Source organism: Alosa alosa, chromosome 23 (genome assembly GCF_017589495.1).
Source record: "Alosa alosa isolate M-15738 ecotype Scorff River chromosome 23, AALO_Geno_1.1, whole genome shotgun sequence".
NCBI lineage: Eukaryota > Metazoa > Chordata > Actinopteri > Clupeiformes > Clupeidae > Alosa > Alosa alosa.
Window position 1 is genome coordinate 25,980,192 of NC_063211.1, and position 27,557 is coordinate 26,007,748.

Here is a 27,557-nt window from a genome sequence, read left to right on the forward strand (position 1 = left end):
GCCATGCATGTCATTTACATTTACAACCGAGGCAAAATTCCCAATTCAACTGAGCAGAGCGTTCAATGCCACAAAAGAGGAAATTAAACACTCTGGATGTGTGTGTGGGAGTGTGTGTGTGTGTGTGTAATGGTGTCTATATTTCTGTGACTCAGCTTGTACACAAGCAGGAAGGTCTGAATTGTGTGCCTTTGTGTTATCATTTATGAGCTGTCAACCAAGCCCAGATTGCTTAGACATGGCATCATAAGGGCTTAATTTTTTACCGGTCTTATCAGAGGTTTTTTAGTTCACAGAGCGACATTTTTCTAACGCTTTTATACGAAATGCTCTCATGACGAAACATCAGGAGGGATCATTGTCCAGCTACTCAATCACAGTCAGACTGTCTCATGATCGCTCCCATTGTGTCTCGACCTCTGCTTGACTCACCTGTTTATTGATGAGGCTGTGCTCCCTTGGATCTTGCTCTAAGAGTGTCTTCCTTGCCTGACCTCATTCCACCAGTAGCGGCAACAACATCCGAACATCTCTGGCCTTAGGGGGTCAATCCAAGAGCCATGAAAAACACGCTTCTTCACTAACCCCACGGACCCGAAGCCGGACCAACATAGCCCACAGTAACAGCCCACGGATTTATTACTGAGAAACACCTTGTACCATAGCTCCAGAGGTGCTTCTGATCGATGCAATGGATTCTGAGAAATGGTCTGTACATGGACTGCAAAACTGAGGAAGATCCCCTTGTGAGACTGTGTGGTGACTGGCATTGTTAATGTGCAGCTCACCTGCAGAAAGTAATTATAGGTGTGAGATTAGCGTCGGTGTCCTCGGGGACAACAACAGCCCTGTCTATTGATATTCATACTGAACCAGTGCATTTGAATTATTGTGCCCAGCCTTTTAACAGAGGCAAGGAGGCATTCACAAACCTTTGTAGTAAATGAGGGGACATGGCTCTTGGGCAGCCGTGGCCCACTGGTTTAGCAGGCAGCTCACTCTGGACTTGTAACACTGTGTGAGGGTTTGCGGTTCAGAGCCCTAACCACCAAGTTATCATTTCAAGGCACCTAACCCCTCACTGCTGAAGATAGAAGGAGATTTTGCCTTTAGCAATGTTGACATTCACCCCTTGAGCAGGAAGTTTTCACTTGTTTCACGCCGTCGGCTGGACTGATGATGGAACTCAAATGACATAAAAGACAACTCGGCCAAGGAAGAAGAGTTGACCCACTTCAGGCAAGGATAGAATCAAATAGAGAGGTAGACTTTTTTCTATTGTTTACTCAGAGCCATTTGATTTAGAATCAACAAACTCTTCTCTGTTGGTGGTTCTGTTTAAGCATGGTTGGCTCTATCTGCAAATACTTTTGCGAGAGATACCCAGGAGTGTTTCATTAGTAGCGTCAGACTGCCATTGGTGAGCATACAAGACAGAACCCCAATGGGATGGGATTGATCATACACTTACACTTCCAAGAAAATCTTAAATTGTTGAATGTAACACTGATTTCTGCTGGGTGTGGAGACCAGACAAGGTGGTGTGAGGTGACATATGGTCGACTAAGCTCTGGTAAATTCGGAATGAGATGGAACGATCTGTGGCTTCACAATGAAGTCTCATCCAAGTTTCAGTTCACTGCTTGGGTGCTAAATGTACTCTCTCTCTCTGTCTCTCTCTCTCTTTCTCTCAGGCAATCACTCTCTCTCTCACACACACACATGCATTTATACACACATACTTAGTTAGAGAGTCCAAACCTAAATAAAAAATGACTTCATTAAATAAGAAAGGCTGCTGTGCATCTCTGTGTTGCTCTGATGTCTTGCTAGATCGAGGCTAGCATGGATTTACCAGTTGCATGATGATGGAAGGTGAATCGGGAATTGAGACTGAATTGAGAGAAGGAGAATTACTGTATACAGAATGAAATAACAGCAATTATTCTTGGTAATCTGGCGCAGCGAAGAGGGAGATGGTCTTTGCTGATGAGGCTCTCCGGCTCACTGTGATTACGCTCAAAAACCACAGAGGAAGCCACCAGAGAGAACTCGTCTTAGGCCCTTTTCACACCGGGTGCGTGGTGTGAGCGTGTCAGCTGCGTGGCGTGTCCATTTTTATTTTGGCTCCCATGTTAAAGGTTGTATCAGTGATAGCGGGGATACGTCACTTCTGTTGATGTTCAAACAAAACAGAAAGCTAGCTCGCTACTCCATCCCCCTCCCTCCTGTGCAATTAAAACTCTCCTAAACGCGCATCTCGTCGGTTATTGGTTGAAACACTTTATTTTGCCTTTGAGGGGGTTGCCAACCCTTTGTTGGTACCAATAGCTTTTTTGTACAGATCTCGGAGCCTAGGCTGCCTACAGAGATAAGTTTTTTTGACGGCCTGCTTATGGGGCAGACAACTAGCGGATCGTTAGGAAAGATAAGAATGTGATTATTTATGTTTGGGCCTTTTTTGGGCCCAAGGTTAGACCTTGCACACCGCCTGCGTGACACGCACGTCTCAGGCCCGGTTCGAGCCACACCGAAAATGCTTGCATGCTAGAAATACAAGGATACAAGGAAGTTTATTGTCACATGCATATAGTTACTGGAAGTAAGAAATGCAGTGAAATGATGTCTGGTGTCAGCCTATTTGTGCATTTATGGGGGTAAAAAGTGCAGTAGAAGGGGTTTAGTAGATTAAGTGGCAAGGGCTGCATAAGAAAGGTGGGGGAGGATTGGGATTGGGAACAACAAGGAGCACCCAAGAGCAACAGGTATAGGACTCATGCCTATATTTCACGCCACACGCAAGTGTGTTGGAATCATTTCCATTCAAAACAGTGAAGGAAAAAAGTGATGTGAGAAAAAGAGACGTTTTAATTGGCAGAGAGGCCGCTGCAGTGCCGTATCAGACACGCTTCTGGTAAGCAAAGACATAGAAAACGCCACGCAACCGCCATGCAACTGACACGCAACAGACACGCGATGTTCAAGCCACATTCCCGGTGTGAAACGGGCCTTAGGCAGCTCACTCGAACACCTGCTCCCTGGGTAATTTGAGTGCTTTATGTACTGTATCCATGAATATTAGGCTAATTATAAATCATAATTACTTGTCACTGTCACAAGTGTTTATGCCAAGGAGAATGTCACATCATATCCATAGTAACAGGATCACCCATGCAGGGGCACAGCTACCCATTTTTTGAGGGGTATGCAACAACAAATTGGCCAAAAAAAAAAAAAAAAAAAAAAAAAACCCACAAACAACTAAAAAAATAGTGCAAATTAATCTAAGAGAGTCTAAACGGTTCTCATAATGTCCTTTTGCCAGCTGTTGCTCACAAAGGATAAGGCTGATCCAACTCTAGCCTTTGTTTGCCACATTATCAGCACAATATTAAGCTATTAATATTAGGATTGTTAGGAAATGGAAACATGTAATGAGTTGTTGCTAGCGTGACATTTCTGTTTGCAGTTTGCCATTAAAAGTTCAGTATGATCATGGTAGCCATCTAGCTATCTTAATGGAATAGGTTGTTTCAATAGTCATATGCTTAGCAAACGCTAGTCTGTTAACATGAATATTTGCAAGCCTCCAAGCACAGACGCCACACTTTAAATCCTACCTGTTGCTTTTCACCATCCACTTATTTAACTACTATCGCATCCCTTGACATCCCATCTCATTTTCCTCTTTCTTTTTCTATGTTTAGCCCCCGACAGCTTTTTTTTGCTGTATCCATCTTTTTCCATAGACGAAAACTGCTCACTCAGTGCTCACGGCGCCCCCACTCCCTTTTTTATGTCAACATTCTAAGATGGAATCTTATGAGATAGGGCGCCTACTCTAGCCTGTTAGTCCCTAAAATGTTATCTAACATTGAGGAAATGCAGAAATGATTTAGAAACGTACAACAGTAGCTACATATAGAATATACCAAATATATTATTATTATTATTTTTACCATCGCTTTGGCGCCCCCACGGTGCTGCGCCCCTATGCGCCGCATATAGCGCATACCCACTTTTTGCGCCACTGCACCCATGTACTATCCATAGCACAGTCAAAACCTTGAAAGGTTACAGGATCATCTGAGAAAGATGTTTACCTTAGAAGGTGCGGCTGGTCCATTTGGGCAGGTGGGGCAGAGCCCTACCAAAGATTAGATTCCTCCACTAGAACAAATAGATCCATAAAATAAATCGTAAATAAAATGTTGTTTGTAGCCTAAATTCATTCAGTGAGATAAGTATTTATTCCTTTTATGCTTATAAGTTGTAAACAAAACTTTAAAGAGGTTCCCCTTGCTTGCAGAGCTCTCTTCCACTGCAATTGCTGTGCAGTAGCGTTACATTTCATGTGGGGCAGCAGAAGTCTCTGCCCAGAAATTCCACAGCACCACACAGTTTTAAATCTGTCGGTCAGATATGGAACTGTAGCGAGCCCTTGGCTCATATGAGGCTTGGGGGGCAGAAATATTTCTGCCCATTTTATTATTAACGTAAGGGTTTACTGTAACATATATTACTCCACACAAAGTTTGGTGGTTAGTAGCCTAGACTGTTTTCAAAAATGGCCAACACTTTGGATTGTCATCTTCACTTACAAACCTAGAGGATTTAACCTCAGTCTAATGATTCACAGACTAGCACTTGCACAAGATAATAATGGGATGATGACGATGAACAATAAACAATTTTGTACTGCAAGTTTCAAAAGATGCATTTAAGTTTTAATGTTGCTGTAACCTGAAACATTAATTTCAAGAACAGTAAACCAGTGTTAGCACAACACAAGGGAATGGTTGCATTCTCAAAGAGCATAGAGAAGTATGAGGCAGTGCATCTTCCTAAAATACACAGCTCAGAGCTTCTACTCACTAATTATCTGCTGTCTTGGAGAAGACAGGGGCACATAGTGATGCATGTCGACAGTTTTAAAATAAATAAATAATAAATAAAACCCCCACTGACATCTCATATAAATACTCATCTAACGAGACAATAAAAGCCTTTGTTCTGACTGTGTCTTTTTTCAATTTGTACTTTTTTGTGTTATGTAACCATCATGGAGTTCACTGTTGGACAATAAAATTACAGACTGTTCTGAGCCCAAATTGCTGTGCTGATCTGTCAGTAAGGAGAGGCAATGTCACTTCAGTCTTAAATGCTCCACAACTAGATGTACCGCAAAGCGGTCATTTGTCTCCATCACTTACTCCATCCCCTTTTTTATATGTGTGTTTGCTTTTGTGTATGTGTGCTTCTGTGTGTGTGTGTGTGTGGGGGGGGTGATGGTGTGTTTGTGTGTGTCTGCTTGCCTGCATGTGTGTGTGTTTTATGTGTGTGCATGTGCTACATGCCCACCAAGTTTCGTGCATCTCAGTATTTAAGTGTCCCGGGAATTGTTGACAATCGTTGAAAATTACTGGGAAAAAATCTGGAAATGTAATAATAATTATTATTAATTCATTGATAAATCAGCTTCACTGCTTCAACAGTAGGCCATGTATGTATTGCTCTTTAGAACTGAGGGGAAATGCCTCTATGGAACACTGACAACATGCAGTGAAAATGCGGCATCTCATTTGATAGCACAGAACACAGAATGCCATCAAATGGTTTAATTCATTGATGTTTTTTATTATTGTTATTATTATTATTATTTTTTTTTTTTTTTTCATTACATACATGGATAGCCAGGAGTTTAATTGGATATATAATTGATACATTGGAAATTGCACCTGGAAAGTTAACCAGCTCCCAGTCACACAACCATCCATGAGGAAAAATCAGTGAGTGTAATGACAGAAAAGAAAGTCCTGAGGACAAAAATGGACAGCCTAGGAATCTATGAAATTACAGGGTCTACAAACGGACACTCTGATTTAGCCAAATCAATTGCATTTATTTAATTATTTAGTCTACAGGGTAATTCAATCTGAGCAAGGGGTTTGAAATAAGAATATTTTCAGATTGAGTCAGTTTTTTTTTCAGGGTGAGGTTGCCACCCACTGGAGGCTTATGGTAAACACATCGGGCGTCCTGCTTAGGACGTTTTAGAAATGTAGCCAGAAAAATGATGTATTATGCAGTAATATTATTTGATTCCCAGGGATAGGTTGACAAATTGTGCTTTACAATGAACCCTGCTACCTGTCACTGTATTAAGTCTGCACACCAGCAAACACTTACATGTTATAGGCAATATCCATGCACACTACAGACAGCTGCTGGGTGTAGAGGAAGGAAAAAACAGCCAACTCTTTTCTACTGTAATATTAGCCAGGAAGATCCGTAGACATAATGGAATCAAAAGCACAAGGAACACACATCCACACCATGCACCACCATAGCAACATGACAATAATGTGATGCACATCAGATAAATGAAGAGGAAATATCCTGCTCAAGGACATAAAAACATCATAGCAAAATGCATGCAGTGGAAAGATAGTAGTAGCAAAAGTATCAGTGTGGCTAGAGTGCCGACATCACCTCTTCTGAGTCTACAAACAATCTAAGAACTCACTCAAGCTGTGCTTGCCTTATTTGAGTCCTTTGCGGCTACTGCAGACAGAAACAATTAATACATTTAAAAATAAATTGTAGCAGTACTTGCTAGGCCATGTTACAGGGCTTACATTGCTATCTGAACTTTGACCTCATCAATGATTTTTTTCTCATTTACTTGTTTTTGTGTCATTTGGGTTGCTTAAACACGGGCCAGCTTTTGCTCACTTAGCATAGCCACAGTCTCTTTCAGCTGATCTAACGGAAAACTGATACATTAAGACAGAATTATGTATTTAATTTATGCTGGTCAAATAAAGAATGTGATTACATGACAAACTATTAGAAGTGCTGATTGTTTCGGGAAAGGGTCCCTGAAGAGAGAAGCATGCAATACAATATAAGTCGCTAAAATAAGTCTGTTATGATTGCATGATGAAATGGAAGAAAGTAGCCTACTGTATTCTAATTTGACGTTGAACTTAATATTTGCATCTTCAGATAACACAAACCTTTTGACCTTGGTCTCTCTTTCCTGAAAATATGTTTGTAAGATGGTGCAACCCTCTGAATAAAGTGTGTATACCACTGCCATCTAGTGGTAAACAGTATCACATTCATTAGAAAGTTATGAATTCACCAACAAAAATGGGTGTTACCAATACCATCAGGCCTTTTTCTAATGTCTGCCTCTAAGAAAACGTATCCCAAGAGGTAGGTGGCTAGCCTGGGTTCCATTCCGAACTTAGTCCCGCCCACAACATTTGAGGTCGGGAAGTTCGGTCTGGCATTGCTTCATTGTGGTGGAAGTATGCTCGCCCTATATCAGGCGGACCAATCAAATCAGGCTTTACTATGATGGACAGGTGAGCAACAGCGCCTGGTCTATCACGTCATGTGAGCACGCTTAGATTAGGCTTATGTTTGAAACAAAAACGCTGTGGCTAGATGGCTTTAAAATTTGGCCAAAGTTGAGATGTGGGAAAACTGGTGGTTTCACTTTCATCAAGGGAAAACAGCGCTGTTGCATTGCGACATGTTTCCTTGTTCGTTTGAAATCTCTGATTGACCACCTGGGGGGATATAGGAGAAGAAGGATGGTTCGTGTGTTTTCTTTCTACACCTCATGGTAAGCTATTTTGTTGCTCTGATTGGTTAGGTCTATCTAATTGAGTGCAGAGGCATTCCCATGGAGGTATTATGGGCATTCCCCCCCTGTATCGGTTGAAACACGCCCCATAATTACGTCCCAATGGAGCAGTATCAGGGTGCATTCAGGGCACTTCGGAATGACAAGGACCGCCCCCCTGGCTACTTTGTTTTTCCGACAGCAAGTGTTCATGTGCTTTGCCGTCGGAATGTGTGACAAACACGGATGCCACAACAAAGGTTAAAACATACACTCACTAATCCTAAACAAACAACTGTATTTGCTTAAAATATAGTGTAAGACGCTCGTGAAAGAAATATATGCAGCTTTCAAGTGACGGAAACGGCAAATTCCCAAGTTCACATTAAAACTGTTGAACATGAAAGGCCACATGGACTACAAACGAACTACAACGTGACGACAAAAGTGATGACGAGCCCCTAACTGGGCAACTCTGTTAGCAAAATGTGAATGTATGTCTCATAGCTCATCTCGGCTTGTCCCCTGCACCCTGAAATCTGGCGCTAGTTAGCTGATGCTACCAACAGGTTTTCAAAGGGGGTGCCTCGGGCATCGGCCTAGCCATGCAAATAAATCACTGTTTTACACCATTTAGAGGCTCAAAGTAGCTCCACACTTCATTGGTAGACTTCCGAGGGCCCTGGCATTTAAAACCAGACATTGAGAACTTTGAAAAAGCACTGGTAGTTTATTTATAAGACGTTAATACAGACAGTATCTTCCTGAAAGTACTGTCTGTATCGTCTTATAAATAAACTACCAGTGCTTTTTTTTAAAGTTCTCACATTTAAATGAATTTTAGTGCCTTATGTATCTTCATAATGTAGCCATGTATGGAGAGAACGCATTTGATTGGTGTAAGAGCGTGTGGAGCCAATCAAATGAATGAATCTCACTCTCAATGTGTGAGTTGAAAACATCCATCATTTTTTCCCTCCAGTTGAAGGGTCTTTGCTATCATAGTAGCCTAGGCTATACAAGAAAATAACAATGCTATTTTTCTCAAGAATGAAAGGAGAAAAGAAAACAGCCTATCATGGGGCAGAGTGAGACTAAGGCTACGTTTATACGGTGACGATGAAAAGAGAAGACGCAGAAGTGGCGTCTCGTCTTCATTTTTTTTTTCGCGTTTAGACGAGCATTCTCAGGGTGAAATCTTTGTTTATATGAAGACGCAAGAGTATGTGATATTCGATTAGATATGCATTCCAGACCGCTGAGTGGTGGGGTGATAGAACCCCGGTACGTCACGCGCAGACATTCTAATTTGACAGTTTAGCCAGAGAGGTAATCAAGGATCTTTGGTTTAGCCGTTTAGACGGAGACGCAACCCGGGTCGTCTTCAAAACTCTACACACTGGAAGGAGTCTTCAGATTTTTGCGTCTTCAAGCCCCGATGGCGGCGTCGCCGTGTAAACGAAAGGCACTTATGATCAAATATTTTGTCGTCTTCCTTTGCAATCGTTCTCGTATAAACGGGCCCTAAGCCGAAATGAGGAACGTGGAACTTGTCAAAAAACTGGCAATGTGTAGGCAAAGATCCTTTATCAACCGTCTCTGGTGGGCTAGGTCAAGGTTAGGGATACCTTAGGCAATATTTTTTTTTTATAAAACTTCACTGCATTCTGTATTTTCACACTCCGATGATGATAACACAAATAAATAAATCATAAAGTATTCGAAAATAATCCAAAATCACATAAGATCTGGGCATGATTAGAGAGACATTGCGCCTGATTTGGAAGAACGACAACTTGTTGACACTCCCTTAAACAGGGTGGTTCCATCCACAACCTCGAAGACGAGGGAGAAAAGTCACATAGGAAACCCTGTTTATCTTTTCGCTTAAACTTTAAACACCCGGACTGAGAGTTGACTCGCCAAAACCTTTTCTGAAGTTGTTGTTAGAAGGGGATGCTGGGGGTTGCAGAAATGACGGGCAGGTAAGAGTTATTGTTGTGAAGACAGACAATCTTACTGCCAACTAGCGAAACATTTGGTGTGCCTCTATCTGAGATAACGCTAGCGTAGTTAGCTGCTATATGTAGCCTAGCTAGGTAGCTAAATAATTAGCCAGCTCGACAGTTTGGGCCATTTAAAAACATGTTTGCTTGATAACTAGTCCAATCTAAGCCATATTAAGTCTCGTTGTAACTCGGTAGCAAATACATTAATTACTGTACCCTTGTCTAGCATTTATGGGTAACAAAAATATAATCAGTGTGAATCAACGAATGGGCAAACGCTAGCTAACGGCTGCAAGTAGACAGGTCAACTTGTAACGTTAACGATATCAGGCGTTAACTTGCTAAGTCTACTTTATCAGTTAATTTAGCCTGCGAGTAATAAAGTTGTATTTGCTAAGTTACAGGGTTACACCCAAACAGCGCTAACGTTAGTGAAGTTGAGAACACTGAAGTCACTGTCTGCACGAAAATGTAAATGCAGCTCTGAAAGGTTTAATGTTAATGTTTTAGGCTGTCCGCTCTGGCATACAGATATGGTTCAGCAGAATACAAAAGAGAAGGGAAAATATGGGTTAACTAACGTGAACATTCCTGACATACTTGATGACTCTGGGAGGATTTCAGATGTGCTTCCTCTGGGAACTCGTGGAAATAACCCATTTCCTGTGGAACGCGTCCATCCTTTATTTAGACCTACGCTGTGTTCAGATTCTTCACATTTCCTCACTCACTTGGTGGGAAAATCTATTTGAGTAGGCCTACAGTGAATCAATCAGACATTGACAATTGATTTGCCAGGGCTAGAACTGGTGTCTCTGAAAGTTTAATTTCACTGCCTCCATGTGCAAGATCTACTTTTACCATTAGAAGGCTCTGTAGCAGGGGATTGTTTTGACCAGGGCAGTCGACAGCTGTTTCTTTAAGAATGGAGTTCAGCATTTAATCATCCAGGTGTCAAGCTGTAAGGTAGCACATCTTGCACATCAGTGTTGACATTAAAGACAGACTCCAGTGGTTTATTACACCCCTTAATCTCTTCACTGTTCTTCTATAGCATACATTCAGAAGTTGTTTTCATGAATTGCCGCACCCCTAGGTAGTCAGGTTTGGATCCAGGATTGGTTCTGTACCTTTATGACACACTAATGGACGGATGCCTGAGTTGGCCCATCTGGGCTGTCATTGGTCGAAACCTAGAGCCAAAGCAGAAATTCTCTGCATGATATTGACTGCTGGTTTTGCTCATGATAGGTCTCGTAAAATTAAGCATTATTTGGACTTGTTAACAAGGTTAAAAACTTGATTTTCACTGAAGGTGGTCTTAAACTTGTCTTTTGAGTGTTATTTTAGACTCTTGTGTGTGTGTTTTTGAGAGGGTAAATCCCTCTCCCTTGCTATCTGTCCCATCTTGTTCTGGCTGATGTGTAAACTGTGCTGTGGTATGCTGTGAACATAGTGCTGGACACGCTGTGCATAATGACGGCCATCTTGCCCAAATTAGGAGACCCAGGAGGACTAGTGTAGGCGCACTGTTTCCGTGGCTACAGTGTTCAACACTCACAGTCTGTCCCATAGGCTATTCCTTCACTTATGATGTCAAAGGGATGATATGTCTACGTGCAGGAGAGGGGTGTATGATTCATATCTGACAGTGTGTTAAAACTGTAAGAGGGATGTCGAGAGCAAAAGGGTGATTCATGTTGGCTGGACTCTAGCACTGAGCCTCCATTTGGTGTGTGTGTGTACTTGTGTGAGTCATACACATGCAGTATTGTCCTGAGATATCGGAACCCAGCATTTTTGTTATTTCATTTGTATATTGTGTGTTTGATTTTCTGTTTCTGTGGGCACTTTTCATTTACTGATACGTAAAAAAACTATTCGTCAAACCATTTCAGCTGCCTAAAACATTTGTACAGTATGGTAGTAAAAAAATCTGTTCTGGTGTGCACCAGATGCAACACTCTCTCGGCATTAACAGGTGATAAATACATTTATTTGTAAACTTAGGCTACTTAATATAGTTAGTGGTGCAGGGTCTGTTATTTTCAGCTGTCACAGGTGTTATCTGTCAGTTGGTGTGATATTGGCAAGGCTAGTTAGTGTAAAGACAACTTGTGTGGATATGTCTGTGGCCTCACAAATCTTTTAACCACTGCCTGGGCACTATGAATCATTGGGTGGGGCTAAAGCTTTTTTCTCCATCCACAGATAGGCCACTTTGCTACAGTAGCCACGTTTACATGGACACTTCTATTCCGATTAAAAACGGAATAACGGCTCAATCAGAATAAAAACTGTCAAATAAACACCTCAATCGGAATGGGAATTCCTGACCCGATCAGAATTTTAATCGGAATGAAAAAGGTGGTGTAGTGCATTCCTATTCCGAATGAACACCCATGTATACGGTCATTCGGATTGACTGCTGTATCTTCTCAAGTTAAAGTAGGCAACGACGGCTCTTCCAATCAAAGATTCTAAAGCGCTTGAGAACACCTGATCGGGATGGAACGTACCCCATGTAAACAGATAGCACACATTTTTCAACCAGAATAGTTTAATCGGAATGACAAAAAAACTGTCCATGTAAGCATGGCTAGTGTGTTTGATGTACTGTAAGCTTAATTTTCTAAGGCCAAATTTCATATGCTTTTTGTACAAATTATGAACTGAGTCCCTTTGTATGTGTATGATTCAAATCAATTTCATTGGTGTTCTGTATCTGTTCTGTCATCTTTCACATGCATACATAAATTGTGAATTGAATAAGAATAGGCCTAACTTGTGAATTGAATCAGTCTGTAGGTGTATGATCAAAATCAGTTGCCATGGTAGATGTTGATCTGTATTTATCTGTTCTATCATACACTACACAGGTGATTGTGTTTGCTGTAGCTCAGCTTCTCATGGTATATACAGTGTAGATTTTTCTTGTGGTGTGTTAAGGTAGTCCATTTTAACAGTGTTTACAGGCTTATTGCGACATTACCCCATAACCCCATGTTTGTGTTGTAACCTTAACCTACAGCTAGGCATAATTTTATTGTCTCATTGTGATTGTATTACTTATGGCTAATGTCATTTTAACTAGATGTACCGCAGAGCGGTACAAAATATGACCGCCGCCCAGTCCAGCACATTTTTTCCACAAAAATAAATCACGCTGAAAGGCCTAGATGATTCTAACTGTCTCACTAAATTGCATTATCCACACTCAATTCTCACTGGTATCTGCTAGACAACAAGTACCAAAACATGATTAGTTCATAGATTTCACATGTAAAATTCATTTTATACAACCCCACCCCCATCTTGCCTGTTCATAATTCTGAGAAATTCTTGTGTGCGTGTACATGTTTATGTTTATGTGTGTTGTGTGTGTGCTTGTGTGTGTGTGTGTGCTTGTGTGTGTGTGCCTGCGCGTATGTGCTTGTGTTGTGCATGTGCATGTGCATGCATGCGTACATATGTCTACTGTCTGAGTATGTGTCATGCATTATGATTACTGTGAATGTGAATGTATCTGTTTATCTGTTTATGCACATGTGTAAGCACATGGAATGGGTACGGAAAAAGATGTCATCCCCTGGAGGCAAAGATATTCACAGAAAACTTGGTACCATCCTTTCGGGGTCCAGTCCAGGGGGCTACAGATCAAAACGAAAAATGATGGTCCATGCTATCCATGTGGGGTTACACATGGGAAATTTGGACATGCAAAAAAGAAAAAAAACCCTGAATAAACCGCTTCCCTGCGCGGCGGTCATAATAATGTCCTTACATTTTGTAAATGTAAATGTCCTTTACTTATCTGTCATCTGTCTGTCTGTTTAGACTACTATTTCCAGTGGCTTATTGAATGAGTGCAAACAAATGTCCCCAATGTGTTCCCAGTAACATGGCCAGTGCCTTGGCGAATGCGGCGTGCGAGCGCTGCAAGGCTGGGTTTGCTCCGGCTGAGAAGATAGTGAACAGCAACGGGGAGCTCTACCATGAGCAGTGCTTTGTCTGCGCCCAGTGTTTCCAGCAGTTTCCTGAAGGCCTCTTCTATGAGGTGAGACCACACTTCCTCAGAACAACTTTACTGTGCCAGAGTGGTGCTTCATCATTTCATTGTCTGAGGCTCTTGTAAAATTAAAAAAAAGATTACTTACATGTCACCTTAATTAGCACAGTAATGAGCCCCGCTGTTGTAGCACAGCAGCATTTACTGAATTCAGGCACACATGTGCTGAAGGTAATTCGGTTTATGAACGGGAGGCTCTTTAGTCAGCTCATTTATTTCCGATGGAGCGTCAGGTGTGTTGTATCGGTTATTGTTTATGGTAATTAGCGTACCTGTCTACACAGACCCGGCTGGGTGTTACACCTAGTGACTGAGCATGTTACGATGCAGAAGGATTTATGCGTGTGTCAAAGTTGTATGAAGATTTGCCCTATTGGGCACAAACAAGGTATTCAGTTAATGCCCCACCGGAAATATATGAGCTGGCTATGAGCCTTTCATGCATATGTAAGGTGCATTGTATTGTGTTCTTTTGTTGCCTACAAATTCTACTATTTCTGATGTCCCTCTTCTCTCTCTCTCTCTGTAGTTTGAGGGCAGGAAGTACTGTGAACATGATTTCCAGATGCTGTTTGCTCCTTGTTGTCACCAGTGCGGTGAGTGAATGCTTAAGTTTTCCAACATAACTTCAAAATGTACAACCTAGTACATGTTGTACTGTTCCAAAACGTTTTTACATTTTTTAAATTCTGGAAAAGGTTTCTCTTTGCCATTACAGTGAGCTATTGAGCAGTTTGGCTACCTTCCTGTAACTATTAGTCTTGTGTGTGTGTGTGTGTGTGTGTCTGTCTGTGTCTGTGTCTCTGTGTGTGTGTGTGTCTGCCTATGTGTGTATGTGGAGTGAAGCAGGGAAGAGGATTAAGCTGTATACATATTTAGTCAGTGCATTTGATCTTTCTTGTGGCTGGAACTCAAACTCCACTCGAGAATGAATATATTCAGATACAATTTTTTGCGATTATTGCCACGGGGACAAAAGTCAGTTGCATTATAGCTTTTTGGGTGTCATCAGGCAGTTTTTTTAATTACTACCACCTCCTGCATTATTTGCACTTCTGCTTTACTGGCTTCACTGTCCCCTACTGTAACAGTAGGTGTGTTTCCATTAATCCTGAAAATGTGCAAAAATAAAATGAAAAGAGTAATAGAAACGTGAATTTTGGAGGCAAAAAAAGTGCCAGAAGTTATCAGAAATGTAATCTCCTCTAACATTTAATAATTAATGGAATCAGAAGGAATAACCCACAAAATAAATGGAATGTCTTCTACTGTCCATTAAAGTTCTGACACGCGTGAACCTTCCAGTCAAATGTTTCCGTGGTTGGTGACATTTTGGCTGCCTTTACAACAAGGTCATAGTTGAATAATTTGGCAGGTGTCCCACTGTCCCAGCTGGACCTTTAGTGATGGGGAGTAACAGAATACATGTACCGGCGTTACGTATTCAGAATACAACTTATGATTAACTGTGTTCCGTTACAGTTACAATTTAAAGCACACATATGTCTAGATACGGCAGTCGGTTTGTTGTGTACTAACAGTATGCCTCTGACAGTTTCAGTGATGTGTGTTGGTGCCGAGTTGCATCTTACTGTGTAATGTGTTGATGTGTAGGGGAGTTTATCATTGGCCGGGTAATCAAGGCCATGAACAACAGCTGGCACCCGGACTGTTTCTGCTGTGACATCTGCCAGGCTGTGCTGGCTGATGTGGGATTCGTTAAGAACGCCGGCCGGTGAGTTCTCAGTGGGCAGTCTGTGAGGATGCCTTGATAATGATCAGTTTCATTACAGAGGCAGGTTATTAGAGGGGGGGCAGAGGCCATCTGGAATCTATTTTTAGGTTATGATGCTACACTCTTATCACATGTGCTGCATGAATTGACATATTCAGTCACTATTTTATTCAATTGTTTTTTTCCCAGGATATTTGGATATTAAATATTGAGACTGCTGACACAACGTATTACTGCCACTGCTATTTCAAATGTGTTACAGTTATACAAGTGTAATGAGTTTTCTTTCACAATTTAATTCCAGCATTAGCCTCATTATATAGTTGCCGCAGCTTGTATTCATTCCATCAGTATTTTTGCCCTGTAGTAGTTGGACACATGGCCTAACCATTGTTTTCCCAGCTGAACTACTTTTCTTTTGTAGACATATTAGTCCATTTTCATTGCATTAATCTTGTGGGGGCAAGCATAGAACAATGAGAATATAGTGGAAGTCAAGTTAAAATCAAAACAAAAGACTTGCTATATCATTTAATGACATGTCTTTATTATACATTTTTATTTATTCTACTTTACATTTATTCTACTTGCCTTAGCCACTGAGTCAGACCTTGTAGGCAGTCTGAGCCGAGAGTAATGAAAATGGAAGCTAAGCTGCACACTTGTCATCTATCAACAACACAGCTGGCAGTGGAACAGTGCGAGTCTGGGTCTCACAGCGCAAGGGTTTTAAACTCCTCTGTAATACTTACTGCTACCACATATTTGCACTCATTACTCAAATTTCATCATGAAATCATGTTCTGAAGTCACATATGGCCAGATATGAAGCAGACAGTCTTTTCTTTTTTGTTTCTCAAACTTTTTCTGACCAAAGGAAAAAAACACAGTAGATCCACTTCAACAGCATATTATGCAATAGGCCTACTCACTGAACCACCTTGCTTATTGTCTTTGCACCTTGCTTATTGTGTCAGAGGATTCATATGATTTATACTGGCATAGCTTACATAGGTAGTGTTGCAGAACTGTTTGGATTTGAATAGAAGTTGGTTCTATATTGCAAACAACTCATCTATATTATATTTTACTATGTCTTCTTAAGGACCACTTGGGATAGCTCGCAGAGCACCAGTGGTCCCCGGACCACACTTTGAGAAACACTGTAATATTGGATATATAACATACAAGTCTTTAACAGAGGCCATAGACATGATTAGTGTTCAGCCTGTGTGTTAGTAACTCAAAATCCAAGGGAAGTAAGAGGTCATCCTAGTTCATCCTAACTTTGTGTGTGTGTGGATGTTTATTTGTGTGTGTTTGTGTGCTGCAGTCACCTTTGCCGGCCGTGTCATAACCGTGAGAAGGCGCGTGGCCTGGGGAAATACATCTGCCAGAAGTGTCATGCCATCATTGAAGACAACCCCCTCATCTTCAAGAATGACCCCTACCACCCTGACCACTTCAACTGCAACAACTGTGGGTCAGTAGAGTCAGCTTGTTGCCATTCTGCTACAATCCTACCCAGATATTGAGTGTTTTGATTGTGTTAGGGGCCTAATGGTGTGTGACTGACTGACTGACTGTTACTGTACTGCACTGTACTGTACTGCTAAGCCTAAAAGGAGACACGTCTGCTCCTGTTCAGTGAGTGTTTTAAGCCACCACAAGAACTTAACCGTGTGTGTGTGTGTGTGTTACAGTAAGGAGCTGACTTCTGATGCCCGTGAGCTGAAGGGTGAACTGTACTGCCTGCCCTGTCACGATAAAATGGGCGTGCCCATCTGTGGGGCATGCAGGAGGCCCATAGAAGGGCGTGTCGTCAACGCCATGGGGAAGCAGTGGCACGTGGAGGTGTGTTCTTTGTTCCTGTTTCACACTTCATCAGGGTTTTTTTTTTTTTTTTGTGCTCTTATTGTTGCTGCTTTACTTTAAGTGTACTATCAGCTGTCATTTCTGTAAATATCAAATGTAACATCAGATGTAATTTAATTTCTTTGTTGATGTAATTTCATTGATGCGATCGTCTCTGCAGGTGGTCAAACAGCCTTAGTTGTTAACAGGCCATATGGTTGCATAATATTTAATGGCACTTTGGGGGCTCATGTGTCATTACTCAATGCTAACCATTTTTTAAGTACTCTATTTTTAGATCCTGACTTCCTGAAACACATATTTGTAGTTGGTACATTATGAGATGCTTTCAATCAGAATGTTACCTTAAATACTCACTAAATGATTTATTATATTCTCATCTAAATCATCCGTGTACTCCACTGCTCTCTTCCTGTTTTTCCTGACTATATTCATCCTCGTGTTTCACCGACTCTTTTCATCCTACATATTCATTTCTGTTTTCCCTCCCTGTTCCCCGGTTTCATTTCACCTGTTCACCTCGAATCTCTTCATCCTCATCTCCCTTTTTTGTTTTTCACTCTTCCTTGACTCCTGTCCTCCTCGCATCCTCCCTCTCACCCTACTCTTCCATCGTTGCCATGGTAGCACTTTGTGTGTGCGTGGTGCGAGAGGCCCCATCAAGGCCGGCCGTATTACGAGCGGCAGGGCCACGCCTACTGTGAAAGGCACTTTGACATGGTGAGACAGGAAACTCACTGCTGTGGACCAACTGTGTGTGTGTAGAGTATTCTGCTTGGTCTAGCAGAATTGCTGCCACTCTACTTCCTTATTGTTTTGAGTTACTGAAAGATGGAAATGGATTGGGTGCCTTGAGGCTTAAGATGGCATAGAATGGATGAACAGAATATTTTACCTTAGTTATATTAACATAGAAGGTACTGTATGTAACTATGGTCTGTCAAAAACATGTTCAGATGCTTTTTTACAAGCCCATTAACAATTCTATAATTAGGGCGGGGGATAAAATGGCCCATTTTAGCAGAAATGTAGGGCCCTCTCATGCTTATCTGGCACCCACATGAATAATGAAGTGAGTTTTATGCTGATTGGCTGCCTTGCAGCCAAAGACCGCTCACAACAGGCTCCAGAAACTTCTACCTGAGTCTCCAACTCAAAGTGGTAACGTAACATGTGGAGGAGAGCGGTGAACAGAGGGATGGTTTGTGTTTGCCGTCACACTCTGCCTTTGCAGATTCGCCTGTTTTTTTGGTGGTCATTTGCATCTGAAGGAGGAAACTACCGTGTTTCCAGTTCACAGTAGCTTTGTGGCCTTGCACCAAACTCTCCTTATACAACAAAACCAAGGCAAAACTGTTCTCCATACTATGTCTGCTTTAAATGGGTGTGCATGTGTATGTCTGTGTGTGCTTGCAGCATTTTGTTTGTGCTAAGTGTGAGAAGCCATTCCTTGGTCATCGCCATTATGAGAGGAAAGGACTGGCCTACTGCGAGACCCACTACAACCAGGTAAAACAACACCACTTTAACATAAAGAACTTTAAATATTCAAGTGCAAGATGGCTGTCTTACTTGCCCTGTGTTACTATGGAGTGTTATGCCAAGGAATGAGGGGTAGGGGGCTGTGCTACTCCATAAAGGTAGGTATGTGAAAGCTTAGCACTGCAGGCCCAAATGCCAATGTCTCATGAGCAGATATAGTTGAATATGTTGCATCATGCTGCACCAGTTGGGTGACTCAAGTGCACGACAGAAATTTGGCATGGTTCCCCACCATGGGATTAAAACTGTTAGGGTTGCTATGACTGTGTTTACATTTGTCTTGTACAGTTATGTATTTGTGACATGCGTGCATCTAACCCTGTAACTGAGTGATTCACTCTCTTTCTGTAGCTCTTTGGTGATGTGTGCTACCACTGCAACCGTGTGATTGAGGGTGATGGTGAGTGATGACCTTTAACCTTTGTGAATCACGTAAATAGCTGTTGTGGCGTTGCTCTGGATAGATGAACATGCGTGTCAATGGTGGATGCCTGTAAGGGTAATATGGTGATATTTAGTAGCTGGGGCACATATCAAGCAGCCATGAGAGACTATGCTTGCATACAGTAATGTCAGTTTTGTGTGGTATTGCTTATGTACCACTGACTAATGTGTCCTGTACTTTCAGTGGTATCTGCTCTGAACAAGGCCTGGTGTGTCAACTGCTTCTCATGTTCCACCTGCAACACCAAGCTTACCCTCAAGTGAGTAAACACACACACACTCATTGACATTTCACACACTTAATAGTCAAGACGACACACAAAACAGACATGAAACATGAAGCTCAAACTCATGCCATGTGTGTGTCATGTTGGATGAACTGTGTAGTGACCCCTGTCAGCAAGACTCTCATCACTTCCTGGGTTTGAATGTGATTAACAGCACTGTCATCCCCTCCCCATTCCCAACATGCAGTCAGGCCAAAGTCCTTTTAGGCAAGTCCCTCCACTCGGTGGCCATATACCAACGTTTTATGGGCACTCATCGGGCACAGTCTTTGGGTCGAACTGCGCGTGCGCAAGGCTTCACGACACCAATCTTGCTCCAGCGGCGAGATCACAACACATGATTGGCACGATGTCTTCACAACACACCATATGATTGGCTCAATGTATTCACATGTCGACGTTTTGCCGAGGAAGGGGTGGGATATGTGTGACAAACTAGCCCCATGCATTTATATGGAGTATTTTTTGAGTGCTGTGTCCTCATTAGAAAGTCTCTGGTCAGGCACACCCAGGCTCACCCACTCACCCAGGGCTCATGGGCTGGCTGACTCACACAGAGTGGAGGAAGTGTTGGATCTGGAGCTGAGCTTTTGGTTTCATCCATTCAGCCGCTAGATAAATGACATTGGGGTGTACGAGGGACACCCTAAACATCTCAGTTTTTTTATACAGTGCTGGGGCATAAGTTAGGACACCCATGCTAAAGTTGACTAAAAAGAGGAATAACAAATCTTTTGGAAATTGATCTTAATGCCTTAATTTTAAAAAATGAGGACACCAACAGTACACAAGAACAAAAAAGTAGTGATGTATCAGTCACACTAATGTTGCAAAATGGCAAGCTTGACAGCCTTCATTGACAAACAGTTCCTCTGCTTTTTCTAATGCTTTCTTAGTCTGTCTTTCCTCACCGTGGCTTCTAACATGTGTCTGTTTTCTTTACTCTCTTCTTTTGTCTCCACCTTCACCACCCTCATCAATCCCCTCTTGTTCACTATCACCTTTTGCTCTGTGGATTTTGTCATTATTTAATTGCCCCCCACACACACTCCTCCCTTTGGCCTGTATGGTGGCCGTGCAGGGACAAGTTTGTGGAGGTGGACCTGAAGCCGGTGTGTAAGCACTGCTACGAGCATTACCCCGAAGAGCTGAAGCGTCGGCTGGCCCGCCGTGAGCGCGAGGCCCGGGACAAACGCAAGAAAGCCGCTGCCATGTGTCTGTAAAAGCTCTCCATCCGCCTATTCCTACTTCTCCTCATCCCGCTTCACCCCAAAGCTCTCCATCTCTCCATCCTCCTGTTCCTACTTCTCCTCACCCGCTTCACCCCAAAGCTCTCCATCTCTCCATCCTCCTGTTCCTACTTCTCCTCACCCGCTTCACCTCCATCTCTCCAAACTTCTCCTCACCCGCTTCACCCCAAAGCTCTCCATCTCTCCATCCTCCTGTTCCTACTTCTCCTCACCCGCTTCACCCCAATGCTTTACCCCCCTGAAGAGTTACTCTTGTCTAATTCTGGTCTAGTCTTGAACTCATGCTTTTTTTCCCCATTTTGCCTCTCTGCTCTGACATGCAACGTCACCCCATACCATCATCTCTCATACCTCAGAGATCTCTTAATCTAACTTAATACTGGTACTGATTACCTGAGATGATCTGAAGTCAGAAAGTCACGTGTTCTAACTATCTTCAGGTGTCTATCAGCTGTATATTATTCTGTACCCAGCCCATATACCTAGCCCATAGTTCTAAGACTTATGGTGCATTTCATTTGTACTCGTAAGCCTTTTTCCAAGTTGTTTTTTCCCAGTTGCAAGTTGCAAATGGAATGCCTGCTGAAGTTGTATTCTTACTTGTCAGTTCGTTCGAACTCTGAGTATCCCAAATTCGAATTTTCGAGATGGCTGTACCCATTAACAGTAAATGAGAGTCGTAGATATATGCACTGTTTACTAGCAGCTCTGTCCTGTTTGTGTTTCATTAAACCAGTCGTAGAAACTATAATGCCCAACCTCTGTTGCCATGTTGCTAGAATATTTGTGTAAAATATGGTCATGCTTCGTTACAAAGTGGTATTTATTATATCTGGTAACAATCAGTAACTACAGACAATAACTAACAAACAGTAGCATTTTCTTTTACAACTTGTTACACAACTGTAACACATTCAACCTAGTTTTTACCTGGATGTGATGTCATTCCCAGTCATCAGTTACCACTTACGAGACAAATGGAACACAGCATTATATAGATCTTCTCAGGGAAATGAGCTCTATTTCTAATATTAATATTTTTCCTGTTTTCAGGAACAAGTTTGTGGAGTTTGACATGAAGCCAGTGTGCAAGAAGTGCTATGAGAAGTTCCCGCTGGAGCTGAAGAAGAGACTGAAGAAGCTGGCTGAGACCGTGGGGCGCAAGTAGACAACCTGCCCACCAGGTGGCACCAGAGCCCCACACTGCCCTGGCCTCACCTCCACTGTGGTGCTCAACATGTGATGGAGAGACTAAGGGGAAATCCATTCAATCAGCCTTAAGTTATTCTGCATCAGTTTACGTTGAGGGTCAAAGTAATGTTGGTTGAAGGAAGGAAGACCTTCATTTTTTGAAATCGAATAGAAATCCTCTGAAGGTTTATTCAACTCCACTGTATTGTACAAGAGACATTTACTAGATAGCCACACATACTCTAGCTGTAAAGATACGTCCATTTTCTTCCATCCGTTTTTATGTGACATTATTTTTATTATGAGCAGGCAATTTGTGCGTGTTACAGTATAGGAAGTTTGGTGTAAGCGAACTTTGTTATAGTTGAATTCAGTGACAAAGAGAATAAGAGGGTCCTTGTATGTGTTTGGAAATGTCCACCTGCTACATCTATTGTGTCAGTTGGCTAGGTTTAGTTAATCTATACACTTGTGGACATAACTGTATCATTTTAAACTTTATTTTTCTTTTCTTACTGTAGAAATTGACATTGTCCTCTTAAAAGGTCTTAAAACGTATCAATTTTAACACGGAGACTGATGCCAGAAATGTTCCCTTAGTCTGTCCTTCACTGATTAACCCTCAATTATCGCTAAAAGTCATTATGTGTCACTACAGTGTGCTTTGCAGTGTGTTCAATGTCACATTTCAAAACAGCTGAGAAGCTGAACCACTCTTCTAACACGGCAAAGCATGTATCTGTGTAGCTTTTATATACATATACTGTATTTACAATTCCTGTTAATTATGTCTTAAACTATCACATAGCTACTGTCCTTCCATTTCAGAAGTGTGTACCATATGTATGTGACAGATGGCTTGATAATATCTTAATTCAGCATTGAACCTATTATGAGTTTTTCCCTCTTTAGCGCACCAAAGCAATGTGTGATATTGTCTTATACTCAACTCAGCACTGAACTGTGTGTGCTCTGGCTTATACTGCCAAATGTGTTGTGTCAATGTGTATGTCATCTTACAGATACCATATACATGCAAGTAACTGATGTATCTAGATGTTGATATCATAGAGTTCACACTAGCCAAAACAACCATAGCCACAGCACCTTGCATACATAGTGTCAAGCTATGCATTTAAAATGTCTCTTTCTTTGCTCCCACACTGCACTTGTAAGCCTTTCCCCCCTCAGATGTGGAGTCCTTGCAGTAGTTGGCATGTGAAGGCTATCCTAGTGCTTGTTCAAATTGGTTAAACTAATGGACACACAAAGTAACACACAGCGTGGGCTCAATCTGGAGATCCGGTAGAGAGAAACATGCTTTTTATGTGCCTTACTATTTTACGTGCCTTCTTATTATTTCATTAATCAGCTGCTGTAGTTCTCTAATGGTATGTTATTATGATTATGTCTTTGTGAGTCCCCCACCCTCTCACCAGCCCTTTTGTTAGTGGCGAGTTCTTTGCTCTCCACAGAGACGCTCTTCAGAAACACATTATGGGCCTCTCTTCAATACACAAGTCTGCCTCTCATCTTTTTGGACAATTGTCCCCATAACACTTGCTTGAGCTAGAGAGATTGTTGTGACTGTGGACTTTTATGAATGAAAAACCTAAAGTAGTTAATAGCAGTTCTAACTTTGAAAATGCTACTTGTATTAACTGGTGTTATCAGATAGTAATATTGTTATTACTGTGCATTTTTCTTGTGTCTTTTAAAAAAAATCTTAAATCTAGATTTAGACACTGTGGGCATGTTCACTAAAAGTTGACTATTCAAAAGTTTTTTATGAGTTTATACTTTGACTGCATGAAGCCTTTAGCTTTTGTTTTTATAAATATGCATTTTTTTTATGCACAATATTAATTTCTTAGTAATAATCATGTTTAATGCCAATGTATGCCAGTGCTCATAAGAGCTCTGCCCTGTAAGTGCTTACTGCGTGACTTATGGAGTGCTACAACCCTCGGAGTTAGAAAGTCCATTATTCAGCTTAAGAAAGATTATACAAAACCGCTAAAGTGATGTTTAATAAATCCCTCTTTTCAAACATCATTCTGCCCTGTTGGATTTTGATTGTATTTAAATGTTGTTTACTGCCACCATACCCTCACCATAAGCTTCAAACATAATAAAAGATTTGCGACATAGCAAGTGTGTGTTTAATGACCCAACCCCCTCCTCCCCCCTACCTGCTCCCGTTTGGTTTATTGGCTACCACTGGGTGAAGACCTTTATTTAAATATACCCACCCGTGGAAGTTTCTTTGTGCCAATAAGCTTTATATAGACCCTTTCAAGAGAGTTCCATTATCAGCATCATAGTTGGCCCCACAAGGCTTCAGTTTTAACATTCCATATGTTATCTTAATGCAGAGGAAGTAGATTGGGAACCAAATAGAACGTTCAAGCATTGTTTTTGTTTTCATTGTTGAAAGGGTCCATAACGTCTGTGTAAGGCTCAGTCCAGTGATCCATTTTGTTTCCTGCTAAATGGGACTCCTGGCCCTGTTTATTTGGATTCCTATGCTGTGGCTGACATACTAAGGTACTTTTCCTGATTTCTCACACTATCCAAGAGGATTTGTTATTGGGAAGGTAAGGATGTAACCACAGGTTGTGATGATGGATGTGCTCTATTGTGTAGCCTATAGCTGATAAAGAGGACTCGTTCAGCCTTCCTGTTAAGTGTTTGTCACTCAAGACCATTCATTCCCCTCTGCAGGCTGTTTGCATCATCTAGCTTCTCTCCGGCCAAGAAGATGAGTGGATTGCCCTTAGCACAGTGAGCTAAGCCAAGTCTAGCCATGGTAAGTTTCCCTGAAGTTATATGTTAAAAAATTGTCTGCTGTAAGGCAGATTGATTCACTGGCAGTTGTCCAGCATTTGAAGGTGGGCCAAACTATGGAAATGACTTAAGCCATTCACTGCTTCATGTCTTTGAAGTGTCAAATTCAGTCATTGTGTGAACTGGCACCTAAAGTGATATTTTAGAAGATCAAAGAGCTCAAAACAGCCATGATGATGTCAGCCTTGGGTGAGCAATTTTGTTCACCTTGGTTAGTGCACCTGCACAAATCTTCTGCCAACCTGCTGAGTAGAAACACAGCTGAGCAGTAAGTAGAACCTTTGTTTTCACCAGAGCCTCGGAGATCTTACAGATGTGGTGCCGAGAGAAACCATATGGTTCTGTGACACTCACATCTCGGGTATAAAATAGATAAGAGGGAGAACTCTGCTTTAGTACACAGAGAGAGGGGTTGAGTGTAATCGTCAAACACAAACTGCAGTTCCATTGGCAGCATGCCTAGCCTGGGTGCCATTCCGAACTTAGTCCGGCCCACAACATTTGAGGTCGGGAAGTTCGGTCTGGCATTGCTCCATTGTGGAGCAAGTATGCTCCCCTAGATCTGGCGGACCAATCAAATCGGGCTTTACAGGTGAGCAACAGCGCCTGGTCTATCACGTCATCTGAGCACGCTTAGATTAGGCTTGTTTGAAACAAAAACGCTGTGGCTAGAAGGATACATGACTTTTAAGACCCCATATGGACAATTCATATTATTTAATGAGGTTTTATCACTGAAAACGATTATTTCTGAAAACTTTGGCCAAAGTTGAGATGTGGGAAAACTCGTGGTTTCACTTTCATCAAGGGAAAGCAGCGCTGTTGCATTGCGACATGTTCCCTTGTTCGTTTGAAATCTCTGATTGACCACCTGTTCGAGAGATTTGCGACAGCGTTTCCCAGCTGTTTAACATGTTTGTAGCATATCAGTGTTCAACAGAATTATTTTTAAAAACGGAGGGGATGTAGGCTATCAGTTTTTTCCTAATAGCCTACCCTACCACGTATCTCTTAGATTTCGCTAATGAGTGTTGTAGGCTAGGAGTTATTGACGGCACTAACTTTTACAAAAGACCAGAAAACAATGTGAAGGCAGTTGTGGAGAAGAAGGATGGTTCGTTCGTGTGTTTTCTTCCTACACCTAACGTAAGCTATTTTGTTGCTCTGATTGGTTAGGTCTATCCAATTAAGTGCAGAGGCATTCCCCCCCTGTATCGGTTGAAACACCCCATAATTATGTCCCAATGGAGCAGTATCAGACTCATATTCTGACTAGAATTGAGTATGACTACATCAGGCTACAGCATGCCATGATGGTCTGTATATTCGGTGCATTTGTTTATACATTCTGGGCCCATTTAAATGCTGGGCAAAGTGGATAGTGTCTACGAGCAAAGCTCTCCTGTGTGAACTAACAGTGTCATGTGACATAACAGCTATTAGCTGACCCACCGCCGTTTGTGCTTAGGTTTTTTCTCATGTTATTCAATTTGCAAATAGATTTGGCATAGTTATTAAACACGATTTCAAGTGATTCCATAACATTTGTTTTGTCCTGTTTAACATCATTATTATCATCTCCTCACAATCTGCTCACGGCTCAAAATACGGTATGAAGCCATTGCTCTACACAACACTTTGCAGTGATGACTAATCTCTTAACAAATTCTATAGAAATACTCAAGAAATACATATTGTATTTATTTAGTCTAACTAGTTGTATGTTTCCTCTTCAAGTATTGCAGGACTGATTTTACTTCTCAACCCCTCTCTCAGCTGGCAAAGCCTTAGTGCAGCACCAAACCCATGTCTCCAGGAGGCATAGAAAGGTTGTGTTGAAATCCTTCTTAAATAACTCATCCAATGTCTGAATAAGCTCTTATGGCATTTGGCACCCACCCCATTTGAGTGCAGACAATCACACGCTGGAATTTAGACATTGAGTCTACATCATTTTAGAGACTGAATAGCCTGTTTAATATCTGTTGCTGCTAAATCATTAACATTCAGCACTGACATCTCAGGTGGGTGATGGCTATTAATAATACTTGACTAAGATGTAGATCTCTTAACATTATAGCTGAACAATCAGGTGTGTGGTATGAAGCCAGGAGTCAGAGCACTTAAGGAGCTCGGAAACATCTTGAAGACAGCGAGGACTGTGAGGACAGAGAGACCAGTCTGAACTGAGCTGTACATCTGGCCCTTCTGGTGGTTGCTCTACTGTGCAGGTCAGGGGAGAGACCCTTCACTTCAGCCCCAGACAAAGCAGAGACTCTTCTGTGTGTCATTCCTCTGCAGCGTAGTGCTTTTATTTGGGTTGTTACACCACAAAAGAGCAATTCGTGGAGCAACCAAGCTAACGCTGATGATTATTCACATCGGCTCTTTACAGACATATGAAACAGGTCCTGGTTGGGTCAGTCTGTATGCCAGGGCCAAGGAATGGCTTGGGTGTTGAAATTCTGCCTTAATCCTAAACGTGCCTTTTCTCTCAACTGACACCCCTCTCCCCCAACACACACACACACTCCCCCACCCTCCCCAAGTACTACCCGATGCTGAAAATGTGCTGACCTGTCTTTTATACTCCTTTGTGGCATCACATTATCGATTTTCCTTTTTTGTGTGCCAAGGTAGTTCAGAGAGAGCTATGATAACACTTTGGAGAT

At 41.8% G+C, this 27,557-nt stretch overlaps 1 protein-coding gene across 3 annotated transcripts; it reads left to right on the forward strand.

The window, feature by feature from the left end:
• Positions 1 to 9,065: 9,065 nt before the first annotated feature.
• On the forward strand, positions 9,066 to 24,188 carry lims1 (LIM and senescent cell antigen-like domains 1). Of its 3 annotated transcripts, none has more exons than XM_048234676.1 (11): positions 9,066 to 9,621; positions 13,543 to 13,702; positions 14,244 to 14,310; positions 15,329 to 15,449; positions 16,783 to 16,932; positions 17,153 to 17,303; positions 18,741 to 18,833; positions 19,218 to 19,266; positions 19,495 to 19,570; positions 20,679 to 20,816; positions 21,901 to 24,188. In XM_048234676.1, the coding sequence occupies exons 1-11, from the start codon at positions 9,593 to 9,595 to the stop codon at positions 22,013 to 22,015; spliced, it is 1,149 nt and encodes a 382-aa protein (XP_048090633.1). In that variant the 5' UTR covers positions 9,066 to 9,592; the 3' UTR covers positions 22,016 to 24,188. The 3 variants fall into 3 exon arrangements, with proteins under 3 accessions (XP_048090633.1, XP_048090634.1, XP_048090635.1); XM_048234677.1 differs by having other exon boundaries at positions 9,067 to 9,621; positions 20,679 to 20,812; XM_048234678.1 differs by lacking the exon at positions 20,679 to 20,816 and having other exon boundaries at positions 9,074 to 9,621.
• The last annotated feature ends 3,369 nt before the right edge of the window (positions 24,189 to 27,557 follow it).